The following is a 15804-nucleotide window of genomic DNA, read 5'->3' on the forward strand; positions in this document are numbered from 1 at the left end:
TCACTTCTTGGGAGGATTTTTTTTTTTTTTTTTTTGGACTTAGGTCACTCTGGCAGCAGTCTGGAGAGTAGACTAGAGACAGAATGGCCAGTTGGGTAACTGTGAGCATACTAGTGTCGTCCAGGGGAGGGCTGACAGACCAGAGAGGATGGAAAAGGTGGGTCACAGTGCAGGGTGAGGGGATGGTAGCCTGAAACCAGTTCCCAAGCGCCCAAGGACCAAAGAGCTCAGGAGGTTCTCTGAATGCTGTTTTGTTTTGTTTTTTTTTTTAATGAACAATTAATACTTATCCTGTGGATTGTCTGCTTGTATTCCAAATTTCTTGGTTAGAACCGCTTCCCAGCCCAGTGTGCCCCAATGGCCCTTGAGAAGCACTGATTACCTCCCCCCCCCCAACCCCTCCCGCTGCCTAGGGAGTTCCTGGGCTGTCTGGAGCCCCCTTGTGGTCATTTAGGCCACAAGGAGCCTCTACCAGGGCCACAGATGCCCTCCAGGGCCCCCCACGGTGCTGTCGACAGATTGTCCCGGTCTTGTGTGTTCCGTGGCTTGAACAAAGTTGGGAAGCACTGGGCTAGGATCCCCCTCTTTAACGGCAAGGTGAACCCTGTGCTCTGTTTCTCCCTTCAGTGCAGAGCATGGCTGTGCAGATAACATCAGGTGTTGCCTGTGGAAACCGCTTGCTGGTTCCCACGATTCCCTGGAACCTAGGCCGCCTTGAGACGGCTTCTGATGGAGGCCCCTGTGTCTTGTACGTTCCCAGGTTCACCATCGTTGCGGAGAGTCTGCAGCAGGTTCGTCAGCAGCTTAAAAAGCTCGAGGAATTGGAACAGAAGTACACCTACGAACACGACCCAATCACAAAAAACAAACAAGGGCTGTGGGACCGCACCTTCAGCCTTTTCCAGCAGCTCATCCAGAGGTAACTCGAGCCTCGGTGGCATCTTCTGCAACTATTTTGCCCAGGGGAAAATTTCATGGTGATTCAGATGGTTTAAAAGTTTAATAGATGATGTAAATTTTTTTAGGGCAGTCACCTCTTCCCAAATTCATTGTCCGTACCATTGGCTCTTCATTCTTGTGGCCACCTAGCCTGGGAACGTGGTCATTTTACTCCTCCTTCCCCTGGGGCCAGTGTTTGTGGAGACCTGTCAAGTCTGTCCTGGTGCTGTTTGTCCCCTCCTTCCCACACCAAGGCTTCATCAGCCTCCTTCAGGCTCTCAGATCCTCTTGCTGAACTCGTGCGTAGTTGCCTCCCACGCGGTTGCCTTCTCAGTCCCTGCCTCCCTAGACCCGGTGACGCTCTGCTTCCCAGAGCACAGTCCAGCCTGGCTCGTTGTCACCTGCTCGTCCAGGTGGCGCCCCAGTTCCCCAGCCTGGCCCAGCTGGCCCCTCCAGGGTGAGCGCTCCCACACACGTCATTTCCAGGCCGACCTCGTCCGCACCGAATCCAGTCACTTCACCATGCCTCTCCTATGTCCCCAACCCCACAGCCACCTTCTCTGAATCTCACGTCAACGTTGTATCCTCCCGAAAGTTTCAGCTTATATCTTGTCATGAATTCTCCCCAGAGTTCCCAAACATGTTACCTCCCTTCCTGGTCTGCATGGCTGTCTTTATTCTTCTCCCATTCTGGATCGATATGTAGTTGTGTATGTATTTCTGTCGTCTGTGATATAAATTGGAAGTTCTTGGAAGACAGAGATGTGCCTTTGTCATCTTTTCTCCCCCACAAGGACCTTGCACAGTGCCTTGCCCACGGGCAGGCGTTCCAAACATGCTTCGTAGATAAATAAATGGCACTGGGTAGAAGAGTAGAGTTCATATTGCAATTCTTTCGTGTGCTAACATGACAAAATAAAAAATATCCTTAGTTCCCTGTGGCTAATGTCCAAACAGGAATACCTCAGTGCTGTATTTTGAAATAATGAAAGATATTTATTTACTTAGGTTTTAGAATGCAAATGTGATCCTTTTTTAAGTGAAAATTAATATATGGAAATGTTTATTAGATAATAAGTATTACTAAACAATTTTACTAGATGAACAGTTTTCCAAAGTATCCCAAAATACCCATTTCAAATTATGGTAGTAAGCAATCAATATGTTATGTGGTTCGTTTTCAACTGTAGTGAAATTTCTTTTTATTTTTTGTTTTCATTTATTTTTATTTTTAAATTGAGACATGATTGGCATACAACATTACCGTAAGTTCAGGTGTACGACATAATGATTTGATATTCCCACATGTTGCGAAGCGGTTGCCACAGTTAAGTCTAGTTAGTGAATTTGGTTCTTCCTGCAAATTCGTAAATGAACACAACCCAACTCAGGGTATTCATTGTTGAAGGTGTCACAGGTCACTACAACTACTCTGATCTCATGTTGAGTGCAAATAGGGTATGGAGATTTCTGTGCTGACCTGCAAACCTCCTTCTATTCACCAACTTGTTCGAATCTTCCAAACCGAGGTTTAGCTTGTGCCCTCTAACCCCCTCTCCTGTTTCGGGAAAGCAATTTGTACTGCCTCAGCCTCAATGGAAATGCTAATCTGCACTTTGCTTGGAATTTACAGCTCCTTTGTGGTGGAAAGACAGCCTTGCATGCCAACTCATCCTCAGAGGCCACTGGTCTTGAAGACCGGGGTCCAGTTCACTGTGAAGTTGAGGTAACCAAGAAAAGATGGAAACCCTGCACTTCCTGCCATGAAGTTTGCACCCCTCACTTCCTTCATAACACTGTCCCGTAGCGTGCTTTAGAGGAAGCAGTTTTGCAGTAGGCATTTCAATGTGAATTCTTATTTAGAATATCTAAGAGTCTGTCTTTTCTATTAAAAGGAATAGAAACATAACCAGTTTATGCACACACACGCACACCTGATTTTCCCCCTGTAAATGGGATGCACGTTCACTGTTCCAAGGAATTCGAAAGGGTGGAAGTGCATCGAGTAGACAGACACAAAAGTTCCCAGCAGTTTCGTGCCCTCCTGAGTGGAAGCTTGTAAGCTGGGCTTTATGTACCCCTGAGACCACACGCAGTGTGTGTGAATATGGACTCATGACACGTCTCTTTTTCTGGTGAATGGGTTCGTAGCTTTCATCAGTGTTTCACAGTTGTCTGTGATTTAGATATCTGTAGACCACTGTGGTAAACAGCCTAGTGTCAGTCCTCCCTCGAAGAATGCTGTCCGTGTCTACACAAATACAGAAGTAAATACATTTGCATGTGTGTATACACATTTTTTCGTACATAGATACACACACATACACACATACATAACATGTACAGGATTTTATTTTTAAAAACTAGGGTTCTGCTATATGTGTTGTTTTGCAGCCTATTTTTCTCCTTGATAATAAATTGCAGAAGTGTTTCCATGTGAGAACATAGGGCTGTCCTTTCTCTGTTGAATTGCAAATTTATTTAGCTGTTCTACTGATGAGCAGCTGGACTCCACAGAGCTGGACTTGCCTTCACAGTTGGCCTTAGTCCTCTCTTCTGCGGTGCTGCTGAGTTTGGTCTCCAGCTGAGGCTCCCTGGCTGCTGGTGTACAGCACCACACCCAAGGGCCCCCGGGGTGAGAACTCAGTTAGAAGGGGCGCCAGAAGCCTAATCCCATCCACCTGCCCATTATGCGGAACAGACCAGTGAGGACTCCTGCCGAAGGTCTCCAGCTCATCAGAGAAGACACACACATGTCTTAGCTCAGCATTCCTTCCTTCCATCTTCCCACACCACCCTGGGATGACATAAATGTTAACCTCTTTCTCCTGATTATGGGTCAGAGTCCTTATTTTTTCCCAACACAACAAACATTAGATACAAGTTTTAGTAAAAAGTACATTTGTTATTTTTTACCCGTATAATTGGCCCAAAATAGAAATTTTGATAAAATCCAGTGCTGGCAAGGCTATATAGGGAAGCAGGTACCCTTACTTATATTTGGTGGGAATGGAAAAGCTGCTGCTTTCTGTCAGAATTTAGTGTTACAGTTTTGCCCCAGCAGTTCCACAGCTAGGAATTTATCTGCAAATACACTTAAAAAAATCCAAGTAGACATACATGGATGTCGATTCCATTGTTTGTCATAACTGGAGGGGGGGAGGGGGGAGGGTTATTGAAATGCTCACCAATAGGGAATTGGCATAATAAATAAGCTGTAATAGATAATTTTTTAAAGTAATAATGACTTTTATTTTTCTTTCCAGACTGCTGGTGAAATTGCAAGAGCTCAATTACAATTTGAAAGTCAAAGTCTTATTTGATAAGTAAGATATCTTTAATATTATCTAAGATATGTACACTATTGAAATGCTGGTTTTGTTAACCAAACACGGACTGATGCTCGGGGGCTATTTATAAGTGATCCCGGGAGATTTAAATTGATAGCTCCCATTCTGGACACGGGGAGCTTCCGCTTGAGCTGATAGCAGCGTGCTGGTGCCTTTTTAGACTATAAACAAGTGAAAGAATGAGTGTTTTATGCATATAAGCTCATAAGGATCAAGTCTCGGGCCTGGCCTTCCACCCCTCCTTCCTCCTAGGCCAGCCCCAGGGGAGGCGGGGTGCTTGGTCAAACACAAGGCTGAAGACGGTCCGGGCTGCAGTGACCGCAGCCCCTGTGGCGTTATTCCTGGAATGCACTTGCAGATTTTGCAGGGACTGGTCTTTTCTGGACAGTAGGGATCCAGAATGGGCAGGCTCTCTCACGGGGTTCTAAATGGAGCAGACCTCTCCCATTTTGCCCTCCAACCCTAGACCTGGACTAGCCCTGACCCAGCCACTGGCTCCCCTCCCTGCCCCCACCCTTAATATTTTTTAATGCTTTTGTTTTGTGTGTAACATATTGGTTTAACAAGTTTCGGAGCCCTTTATGATAATCCAAGTCATTTTCCTCCGGTGTTTTGTCTTTCTGCTCTGTAACAATATTCTTCCCTGTACTCTGCGCCTTTGTCTTTCCTGCCATCAGCTGTGGTTTCTCTGTGTATTAGCTTTTGCTTCTTAACAAATCACCTCAAAACTTAGGGGCTTAAAACCCAAAAGCTTGTTATTTCTCTTATTCTGTGAGCTATAGGTGGTCTTTCTGGTCTGGGTCAGCTTGGTGGTTTCTGGGTGGTCCAGCTTGGACTTGTTACATGTCTGAGGCCCTGGCTGGGATAACTGGGCCCTTCTCCATGGGGCTCTCAGGGGCTAGCCTGGGCTTTTTCGCACGGTGACAGCATTCCAGGTCCGTAAGAATAGCAGCGTGCAAGGTCTGCTGGGGCAAGACTTGGGGCGTGTTGGCAGAACCCAGTCAGAATCACCTGAGGTTCAAGGGACACGGAAGTACACTCCTATCTCTTAAAGGGAAGAGTGGCAGAAATTTTATGGCCGTTACACTGTGCTCTATCTCTCTCTCTTTTGGTTTGTTATAGCTCTTTTGTCTTTTCTCTCTGTTCCAGCTCTGGGTTTTCTTCTTAGCTCTGACAAGGCAGCTTTGTGTCATGCTGTTCCTTTCGTTTTAAGTTCTCCCCCCGAACTGGAGAAAGTTGGTCCCTCGCATAGCTAATGGTGATTGTCATTCATGGAACTTCTAGTTGGGATAGGAAAGGCAACTGACCCACGTAACTGTGAGTGTGCTGTGAGTGTGACCCATGTAACTGAGCCCTGCCTGACAGATACATGTGAGCCTAGAACATGACAGTCATCACCGCATTGATGTAAGAGGCCAGGTTGCTCAAGATTTAACCTCAGATTTAAAACTTAAACTTGACAGTTTCCCCCAAATCATTTATTCTGGTACTTTCATAAAAGCATTAAAGATAATAGAGAATAAAAAGAAGGATTTAGCTGTCATGTTGGAAGTTCCGTAACCTCACAGCAGAGCCGGCTCTCTGCCACTCTGTGCTTAGTTCAGTGCCTCACGCAGGGCAGGCTCAGGAAACAGCCAGAAGCATTGCGTACTTATGGTTAGGGAGGGTGTGCTCTGTGCTCTTTCCCCTCGTGAACTAGCTTACCACTCACAACATCCTGCAAGGCTGGTGCTGGTAGCAACACATTGAGCAAGTGAGAAATGTGAGGCCCGATGGTTCGTTTGCCCAAGGTCACTCAGCAATCCTTGGCAGAGCTCGCGTTGGTCGACTGAGGGGGGAGGGAAGGAAGGAAAGAACGGAAAACCCACAGGTGTGGATTTTATATTGATTTTTTACTTATACATATACTTCTGTATTTTTGTTAAAGTTCATTTCAAAATTTAAATACACATATGATTATGTATATATATATTTGTTTCTTTTTCAGAGATGTGAATGAGAGAAATACAGTAAAAGGGTATGTCAAGCACTTTGTACAATATTTTACTGTCTTCGTTTGTTTAAAAGTTGAGCCTTTTAAGTATTTCTGCTCTGTGTTGTCTAGATTTAGAAAGTTCAACATTTTGGGCACACATACGAAAGTGATGAACATGGAGGAGTCCACCAATGGAAGTCTGGCAGCAGAATTCCGACACCTGGTAGGGAGACCGGTTTTCCCCTTTTTTGAGTTGTGTCTGGCTTAGTAGGACTTCATTTTCAATGGTGTGGCACCCAGTTCGCTGTGTGATGTGGACGGCACCCCTAGGGGAAGGCTTTCTAGAGTGTGGCTGCTGACTTCACACTGAATCTTTGTTCCTCCTCCTTATCCCAGTCCTGTTCTGTTACAGTTTTCTGCCAGTCTCTTCTCCAGAGATACTTTTTGGGGGCGTAGCAATCTCAGCAGAATATTCCATAAGCCAGTGTGCACATCAGTGATCTGTTCTTGGTGCCTCTGTGACCTCAGTGATCAATCACTCTGGCCTCTTGTGGTTTCCTTAGAATTGATTGTTGCTCCCACATCCTGACCATTCCTTCTCCCCGCTCCAAGTGTGGCAGACCCCAGGAGTCTCTCCTCGGCCCATTATTCACATTCTCCTTCCCGGTGGTCTTGCCCATGACCACTGCCCCTACTGCTTTGTCTCCAGAGGAGCAGGCCCATTCCACCAGGCCGTAGAAATCCAGCAGGGGATTATAAGCGGGTGGTGCCGTTGGCCCGCCTCTGTGAGGTTGTCTGACATGTTGCCCCAACCCCTGTGCGCTCCCTGAGCTGGAACCTACAGGTAGGTTCGTTGGCAGCAATTCTGTAAGCCAGCAAATTCATAGTTAGTGAAGCTAGACCTTATATGAGAGACTCAGTCCAGATTTGCGAGTCTGACGGTACCCAGAACTGCTCTCAGGGCTCTAGAATGCTTCCTTAAAACTTTGGGGATTGAAGGCCTTTTGAGGGTAGGCTTAGCTGTGCCCTGAGACTGGGGAGCATGAAACAGCTCATGAAGGTTAAGGGGGATCATTCAGCAAAGCTTGCACGGGGGCAGGGAGTAGGGTGTGATTCCCTGGGATCCTTCCATGTTCGCTTGGTGTCCGCATGGTTTCGGCTGCTGGAAGACGGCACTTAGGCTCATGAGCCCGCACAGGGGTCATTTCCTGTCTTGTTCTGCACTCTGAAAATCATTTCACATCCTTTATTCTTTCTAAACCCTGACTTCGGTGTGATTTGTAGATGAAAATAGCAACTGTGAACGTTATCATGCTGTTTACTAAGATGGTTTCTTGTTCTATAGCAACTGAAAGAGCAGAAAAATGCCGGCACCAGAACTAACGAGGTGAGTCCTTCTCTGTTTTGAACGGTCTCTAACCAGCAGGTGTGTCCAGGCAGGTTGGCTCAGTGTGCTGAAGGCTGGCAGCGCCTCAAAGAGGGGTTCAGACCCAGCAGGGAAGAGCAGTAGATGAGCTCTGGGACACGGTGTGTCTGTGACAGCAGTAAAAACCCACTGCCTTCCTGCTTTGTGCTGGTCGGATGACTTTGCCCACGACGTCCCCGGCCCCACCCAGACAGCACAGTGGAGTCGCTGTAACGGGCCCCTGTGCTGCTCACGTTTCACGGGCAGAGAAAGCAGGTCCCGGGAAGCGTGGAGGATGTAGCCAAGGGCACACGGCATTACTCTGTGAGCCGGGACTGGAGGCGGGCCCGGGACTGCTGAGCCGAGAATGAAGTGTGGCAAGAGGGTTTTCTCACTCCTGCGTTCCCTCCCCAGTGGCAGCGTCTTTCCTTCCGTTTCCTTTTTACAGCCAGATCCTTGGGGAGGAGTGATGTTTGTAATGCATTAAAAATTGAACTACGGACAGAGGACAGAATGTCTGCAGTTGCTTTGGTTTGGACCCGTTTCAGGCTTTGTGCCCACATAGCAGGCGTTCCTTACAGCCACACCCAGCGGAGGTCGTGTGGAAGAGTGGGGCAGGCACCCCCTGCGCAGTGCAGACACATGCCACCTAGCCCTTGTTTTGACCTTTACCCTCACTGTGACACCACCACCCCCTCCCCGCCCTGGGGCTTAGTTTCCTCTCCTGTGAGCTGAGAGAGTGGCCTCTCCTCTCCGGTTCTAAGTTGCTGTGATGCTTGCGTGAGATAATGTGTACGAAGGCGCTTAGGAAACTATTATATTTCTCCCTAAACCAAGGACTTTCTGACCCACCAGGCTTATGCAGATCAGTCCTTCCAGTAACTAATCCCTCCTGGAACACGTGCGCTGTCCACCCGTCTGCCTGGGGTTGGAGCAGGGCAGAGGGGCAGCGGGCAGAGGGGCTGAGAGCCGGGAAGCTTCACATCACCAAGAAACCCATTAGAAGCTGCTGTTTCCCTATGGACATTTCTTTCTGTTAATCTATAACCCTGGTCGTGCTTTCAGAAATCTTATCCTTGAGAGAACACCGAGAGACAGTAATTAAACCTGGGATGCGTTATTTGAAATGGGAACTTTTTTCTGAATTGCAGTTGGGTGGGGGTGAGGCTTTCTGCAGCCTGCTGCAGTGCTTATGAGGCCCTTGAAAGTTGCAGGATGTGTAAACGAATCACTATATTCCTTTTATTTTTTCCCTTTTCTCTTCTAAGGGCCCTCTTATCGTTACTGAAGAGCTTCACTCCCTTAGTTTTGAGACCCAGTTGTGCCAGCCTGGTTTGGTCATTGACCTCGAGGTGAGACTTACATGGTTCAGACATGGAAAATGTTATTTTTATTTCTCAGTTTTTATTTTAGACATTTTTACTTAATTGCTAAAAAAGATGATCTTTTTCAGCTAATACTATTTTGATGTTAATTGAATGATTCGGGAAGCTGGAGAACCGAATTCAGCTTTAAATGCTACAAACTAAATGTTCTCATTGAGGTGTCCTATGTTAATTTGTTATATGAAGCAGGGAGACTTATTTCTTAATGATATAATGAAAATAAGCTACGGACAAAAGAACTTAACTTTACATTTTTAGTGTGCAAATATAAAATACGTGCAAATTTACAAACCATCCCTTGCTTAGTTTTGAGGCTACAAAGCGGTCTCCAGGTGATATTTCTGTGATTCTGATGGTTTCAAGGTCTTTGTCATCTTCTAGACTACCTCTCTGCCCGTTGTGGTGATCTCCAACGTCAGCCAGCTCCCGAGTGGTTGGGCCTCCATCCTCTGGTACAACATGCTGGTGACAGAACCCCGGGTATGGAAGACACATCTGCTTTTGCATAGCCGTTAACCAAACACCCCATCGTCTGGCTTCTGCACATCTCATAGAGCCCCTCAGGGCCAGATGTTGGGGGAAAAGTGGCGTAACTCTAGTGGCTTTGTTAAGGATTTTAAGTAATTTTGGAAAAGGGAAGCATATATATGTATTAGAAGTGAGAATTATGATTCTCCTTCTATATGAATAAGCTCAGGCAATAGATCTCCTATAACTTTTACTGTGGATGAGTTCATTTATTGCTTTTCTTTTAAAAAAGTGTATATATCTGCTAAACAAGCATGCTGCATTCTTAAGTGTGGATATTCACTGTTGATTAATCACGGCTGATTCTCGTTATTCCCTGCACTTACATTCTAGAAAGTCACTGTGAACGCTGAATCAGCAAATGCTGAACGATTGCTACCGAACCTATCGATACGTGGCCTTGTTTATGTGTGCTTCTGTTTAAAGACACCTTATCTAATGTATCTGTTGATGTATTAACATTGAGCTCACGGCCAGCAGCCCTGTAAGTCACGCCTGATCGAAGCACATCGAAGCACACGTATTTTCTCCATTAGGCGCCCTGCGGCCATCTTGCACTTAGGAACATCACACAGCACCTCAGCGCTATCCTTGGGACCACTTTAAAAATGAAATTAACCCAAAAGGCAAAAAACGTGGCCCTAAATAGATCTCAAAAAGGACCCGTGCTTGTGGTATGAGAGCTGAAACAAGAAGGCAGTTGCTTTGTTTGCCGCTCCTAGAAATATATGTGTCGGGTGACTCCAGTCTCTCACCGCTCTATTCATGGGTCCGTCCACAAATGACCCCCCAAGTGCCACAAGTAGCCATTTGGGGCTTAAAGTAACTTTGCACGAGTAGTTTAAATTCATGAATGTGAACCTGCAAATAATGAGAATCAACTGTGTTTCTCTTCTGTGAAAACTTGTGTCACAGAAGCTAGAACCGAACTTCGGGACAGATCCGGGTTTGAGTGCCTTGCTTGGGACCAGCGGCCTGAGCTTTTGGGTGTTCCTTCTCTAGAACCTGTCCTTCTTCCTGAACCCACCCTGTGCACGATGGTCCCAGCTCTCGGAGGTGCTCAGCTGGCAGTTTTCTTCTGTCACCAAAAGAGGTCTCAATGTGGACCAGCTCAACATGCTAGGAGAGAAACTACTCGGTAGGAACTTTTTCCGTATATGAAAATTGAAATTCATAAAAATAGCTCGACTTGTTTCTTTCCCCCCTTTGCTCTCTATTTTGATCAAGGTAGAAGAGTGTTAAAAAAAAAGAGCGCTCTTTTGGCTTTTCCAGCTGCAGCTTGTTACAGTAAATGAAAATTATAGCTCACCTTGGAAGTAGGTATAGACCTGATAAAAAACTTAAATGAATCATTTCCCGACTATCTCATGTTAACATTACTGAGCGGGTTTCCTAAGGGAAATGTTTTTGAATTGTGTAAAATATATTAGTTGTGGCTAAAAGAAGTTCCTTGATGAGAAAGACAAAGTCTCATTAACCTTGGGGAGAAAAAAGTAAGTCCCCAGTACGGTGAGAATAAGTAAGGTCCTGGGGCCACCCGCCGCATAGCACTGCCCACGGCTCTTGCCTCAGTGGTCCAGGTACATGGAGACCCTGCCCACAGCAGGATGACATCCTTGAACAGTAGTTCTGACTGACTGGCAGGGTCCAGGCCATGACAGAGAATTCCCCATTCAGTAGCTAATCTCATGGATTTATTAGTTTTCCTCATAAGGAAATGAAAGACCTACTAGCCTCAAGGTCAAATCTTTAACGAATGGGAGTATCTGAACTATTTCTTTAAAAATCCCCAAGCAACTTTTTTTTTCCAGATTTGCTTTCTATACAGAAGAATTGTGTATATTGCAAATATCAGTAGACTCTTCCTAACCAAGTAGCTCTCAGTATGCCTTCTTGTGGCGTGTAGCTGTCACAGTAGGGGTCTTAATGCCATTTAATAAGATGTAAGAAATCACCATATTCCATTTGCATATTCCATTTCCTTATTTGGTGAGAATCAAGACAGCTATCTTTTCTGCCTATAATGGCTTCTCTGTGGTTCTCCACAAAGAGAGATGGCAGGCTCACTACCTTATACGGCCTGGGCTGCTTTAGTTTGTGTAGCTGATAACCCCTAGGCTTCCTTCCCCTCTCTCATTTCTCTCACTTGGCTTTTGATCTGCACCAACCTCCCTGAGCCCACGTCCTCTTTGGAGGAGGGCTGAGAGAAACACCCAAATAATATCCAAAATAAGCTTAAAAAGTCAAGTATCAGTGAAATGGATCACCTAGGGGTGATCTTGGTCTTAGTTTGAAGCTTGAGAAAGCTCTGAAGGACCAGTGGGAGAGGAGCCTGTGAGGAAGGAGGAGGCGGCAGTAGGAGGTGGTACTGCATAGATGGGGACCATATCAAGGCTTCTCCAGAAAGCACAGTTAATTAGCATCAATGTGTGAGAGTATCAACCAGGTACATACAGTCTTCCTCTTTTGGGTGTTGGCTCTTTGAGAAGAAATACAAGAGCCATCTGTCTAACCAAAGCTTCGGAGTCAGTTTGTTTCCTGAAAAAGCTTATTTTTATTTGGTTAGGTCCTAATGCTGGCCCCGATGGTCTCATTCCGTGGACAAGGTTCTGCAAGGTGGGTACCGTCTGAGTTTTCTGCGCTCTGGGCTCTCGCTGTCTGTTGAGGTTCTCCTGTTCTTTGCTGTGGTGGTTGCTTATCTTTGTGCTTATTTTGGCATATTTGTCCCTGGCCCGTGGAAACCCTAGAGCAGGTTGTTTACTTTCCTTCAGTGCAGAAGGTCAGTCTCCAAGTGTGAGTCTGACAGGAAGCGCCTGTGCGTGTGATAACATTCTTTCTATCTGAAATGAGTCTTCCGTTTACCCACACCGGTCCCTTGCCTGGCAGCGTTTTCGCCCCATCCATGAGAAATGTGTGCTCTGTGCTGACTCGGATAGCCCCCTGGGCCCATTGAGTTTGCTCAAGCAGAGGGACCATTTGGAAGGAATAATCAGACCCCACTGGGGTCACCAGACAATGCTGACAGGCTCACGCTACTGGATTTTACTAGTAGGAGGGCAGCTTTTGTTCTGTGATTCACCCTGGAGGTCATTCCCTGGCTGGTTCACTATAGTTCAGAGAGGGAAGCAGAGCCTGGCCCTGGAAAGAGAGAGCTTGGTGTCTGCATGCCCATAAGGGGAGGGGCGGCTCAGTAGGGGGCAGTGTTAGTTTTGGCAGCTGGGCAGACTTTCCAAATTAAAATCGAATGGTGGGAAGAGGAATGGTAAGTCACTGTTTTGAATGTCTTTGTTCCTAATGTGTGCATTTGTACACTTGCAGGAAAATATAAATGATAAAAATTTTCCTTTCTGGCTTTGGATTGAAAGCATCCTTGAACTCATTAAAAAACACCTGCTCTCTCTTTGGAATGATGGGTAAGGGCCATTGATAAGATTTATTTTTGAAACATAATTTTAGCACACTCTCCCTTACTGCAAGCCTAGGACCCGCCTGACCTGGACAGACCTCATCATTTGACAAGACCTGTGTGCATCTCACCGAAATGGATGCTTCCAGGCTGTTCTGTAGGGTCTTCGTGATAGTGGAACCTCATAAGATTAAACTTACACTTTTATAGTATATGTATATGTATTTTCAACACTTAAATAAGATTTTTTGAGTGCCATTCATGTATTCACTCATTCAACAAAAATTTCTTAAGCACCGACTTACTATATTGCTTCCAGGAAAGAAGAAAAACCTTTCTAACTCGTAAATTGTTTTTATCTAATTTATTCCCAGGGTCAGTTGATATTTCAGCAAAGGCTTTAACTTACCAGAAGTGCTAGAACATGAAAATATATTGTCAGAGCCTTCCTCTCCAGTATAAAAGATGCAGGCATTCAGACATTTCCATGGCCTTTAAAAATCAAGTGGAAAAAAAAGGTCATCAAATAAACATAAAAGGCTCATTAATCCAGCAAGTATTTATTGATCACCCACAGCATCCTGTTGGCCCGGTGTTAGTGATTGGTTTGGACTTAAGCAGACACACGTATAAGCGAAATGCTACCTGAAGTGTCAATTAAATAGGTTTTAACGCACCTAAAAAGGCCGATACAGTTTTATCCCGTGTTCGCAAGGTTCAGTCAGCGACACGGTCTGTCAGTTACGTGAACGCGAGCAGCACGGCAGAAGCTAAGGGCGCCTGTTGGCTCTCCGCACGCAGGTGCATCGTGGGCTTTATCAGCAAGGAGCGAGAGCGCGCGCTGCTCAAGGACCAGCAGCCGGGCACGTTCCTGCTGCGCTTCAGCGAGAGCTGCCGGGAAGGGGCCATCACGTTCACGTGGGTGGAGCGGCCGCAGAACGGAGGCGGTAAGCGCGGGCGCCGGTGCGCGTGATGCGGGGCTGCGGAAACCTGCGGGCCCCCTGCCCCCCCGACCCCCCCCCCGGGTTTGCTACGGTGCCAGGAGTATTTGTGATTCGCTGCCTGGGACGTACTGTGGAAATGATGGTTTTTAAAGACAAGGCCGAATTCTCCCCTTTCTGTCAGGTTGGTTATCTGGAGACGAAGGATGTGAGTCAGCCTGGCTGACAAGCCGTTTGGGGAGGAAACCCACTCTGGAGGCCTGTGCTTCCAGACCCACTGCAGGGAGCCCCAGGTGGAGCGGCACAGGGGTAGGCAGGCCCCTCCTGGAGAGGGGTCCTGTGCTCCGAGCACCGCCCCCGCCCCCCACCCCCCACTCCTGCCTGCAAACCGAGCAGTTGCAAGGTTGTCTTGGTTCTCGCTTGGGTTTCTGTTTCACCAGATGAATTTATGGCAGGAAGGCTCCGAGCACCTCCGCACCCTGAAACAGGTTTCTGGGGAGGAGGCCGAACGAACAGCAGAAATGAGACAATGATAGACAGCCGAGTTCCTTTTTGCAGTTGCTTCTAGTTTGAGCTCTTTGAGGGGTTGTAGGAATCCAGTGACTTTCCTGCTTTCAGGGGAAAGATGCAAAAACAGGAGATACTGTTCCATGTATTTTTTTCTCCTAATGAAAATTCAGGAAAACTGGGATTAGGGCCCAGGGTAGGCAGTGGATGTTAGAATCGGCCTTTTCATCTTCTCCCACGGTGGTGCCTTTCCTGAGCGAACTGCGAGAAGGAGCTAGCCACGCTGGAGGCAGAGCTGAGGGGATCCTTGCATCCAGGAAGCCTGGGCGGGGCGGCACCGGCTCCAGAGCTGTGGGAGGCCTGCAGAGTCTGCAGAGCATCCGAACAGCAGCCTCTGAAGTGAGCTTCTGGATCAGTCAGGACGCAGGATTCAAATGAAGTCGTGGAACACTACATCAAAAACTAAGGGTGTACTGTGTGGTGACTAACATAACATAATAAAAAATTATAAAAACAAAACAAACAAACAAAAAAATAACAAATGAAGGCTGGCAATAAGACCACGAGTAAATTAAACGGGTTTATTGCATTAAGGATTAGAAGATAAACTAGCAAATAGGATCCTTTTTTTTTTGTTTAAAAAATTTTTTTCCGTGTATTGTTATCATTTATTTGAATAAAAAATTACATTCTTCAATCTGAAAAGAAAAGCAACCAGAAAATGAGCTTATTTTTTTATTAACTTAATCTGTAACTTTAGGCAAGATGACCCAGTTAGTATTTCTTTAGCTGCCCATGGGTGGGGACATCATTAAACATGCAGGCTACTGAAGATGTTTAATAAACCTCTTCTTGCCAGGTTTACCAGTCTCAACAAATAATGACAAGTGCGGTGTTGTTGCATTGCCTTTATTTTCCCTGTTTCTCAGAAAGGATTATGATTTATTTAGAAATGCAGCAGCACGCTGTGTTATAAATCCAATCACTGTGAGTAGTTCTTAGCGGGGTCACTCCAATCCGTACGCTCGGCGATGTGTTGTCTCTCTCCCCTGTTGTTTTGGGATGATCCACGGGACTCACTTAAATCTTCTTCTTTTTAGAACCTTACTTCCATGCCGTCGNGCCCTACACGAAGAAAGAACTTTCTGCTGTTACTTTCCCTGATATTATTCGCAATTACAAAGTCATGGCTGCTGAAAATATTCCAGAGAATCCCCTGAAGTATCTGTATCCGAATATTGATAAAGACCATGCCTTTGGGAAATATTACTCCAGGCCAAAGGAAGGTAGGTGGGGAAGGTGAATGGTCCTTGCCCTGATGAGTAATAGCACAGTTCAGTCATTCCTACTGTGATGTTCTCATTTCAT

At 46.2% G+C, this 15804-nt stretch overlaps 1 protein-coding gene across 8 annotated transcripts in view; it reads left to right on the forward strand.

Annotated features, from left to right (window-relative positions):
• Positions 1–15804, forward strand: part of STAT1 (signal transducer and activator of transcription 1) — a 50575-nt gene that overhangs the window by 18645 nt on the left and 16126 nt on the right. For all 8 annotated transcript variants that reach the window (XR_005838025.1, XR_005838027.1, XR_005838026.1 and 5 more), the window contains 13 exons: positions 761–919; positions 2573–2665; positions 4206–4265; positions 6277–6306; positions 6394–6487; positions 7610–7651; positions 8938–9021; positions 9436–9534; positions 10585–10720; positions 12149–12198; positions 12901–12995; positions 13790–13935; positions 15537–15722. Coding sequence is in view for 5 of the 8 variants with exons in the window: in XM_040642644.1 (XP_040498578.1) it covers positions 761–919; positions 2573–2665; positions 4206–4265; positions 6277–6306; positions 6394–6487; positions 7610–7651; positions 8938–9021; positions 9436–9534; positions 10585–10720; positions 12149–12198; positions 12901–12995; positions 13790–13935; positions 15537–15722 (1274 nt within the window). In the remaining 3 variants the exon portion in view is untranslated. The remainder of the gene's footprint in view (positions 1–760; positions 920–2572; positions 2666–4205; positions 4266–6276; positions 6307–6393; positions 6488–7609; positions 7652–8937; positions 9022–9435; positions 9535–10584; positions 10721–12148; positions 12199–12900; positions 12996–13789; positions 13936–15536; positions 15723–15804) is intronic.

This window comes from Ursus maritimus, unplaced genomic scaffold, assembly GCF_017311325.1.
Source record: "Ursus maritimus isolate PB19 unplaced genomic scaffold, ASM1731132v1 scaffold_1, whole genome shotgun sequence".
In the NCBI taxonomy this organism is placed as follows: Eukaryota; Metazoa; Chordata; class Mammalia; order Carnivora; family Ursidae; genus Ursus; species Ursus maritimus.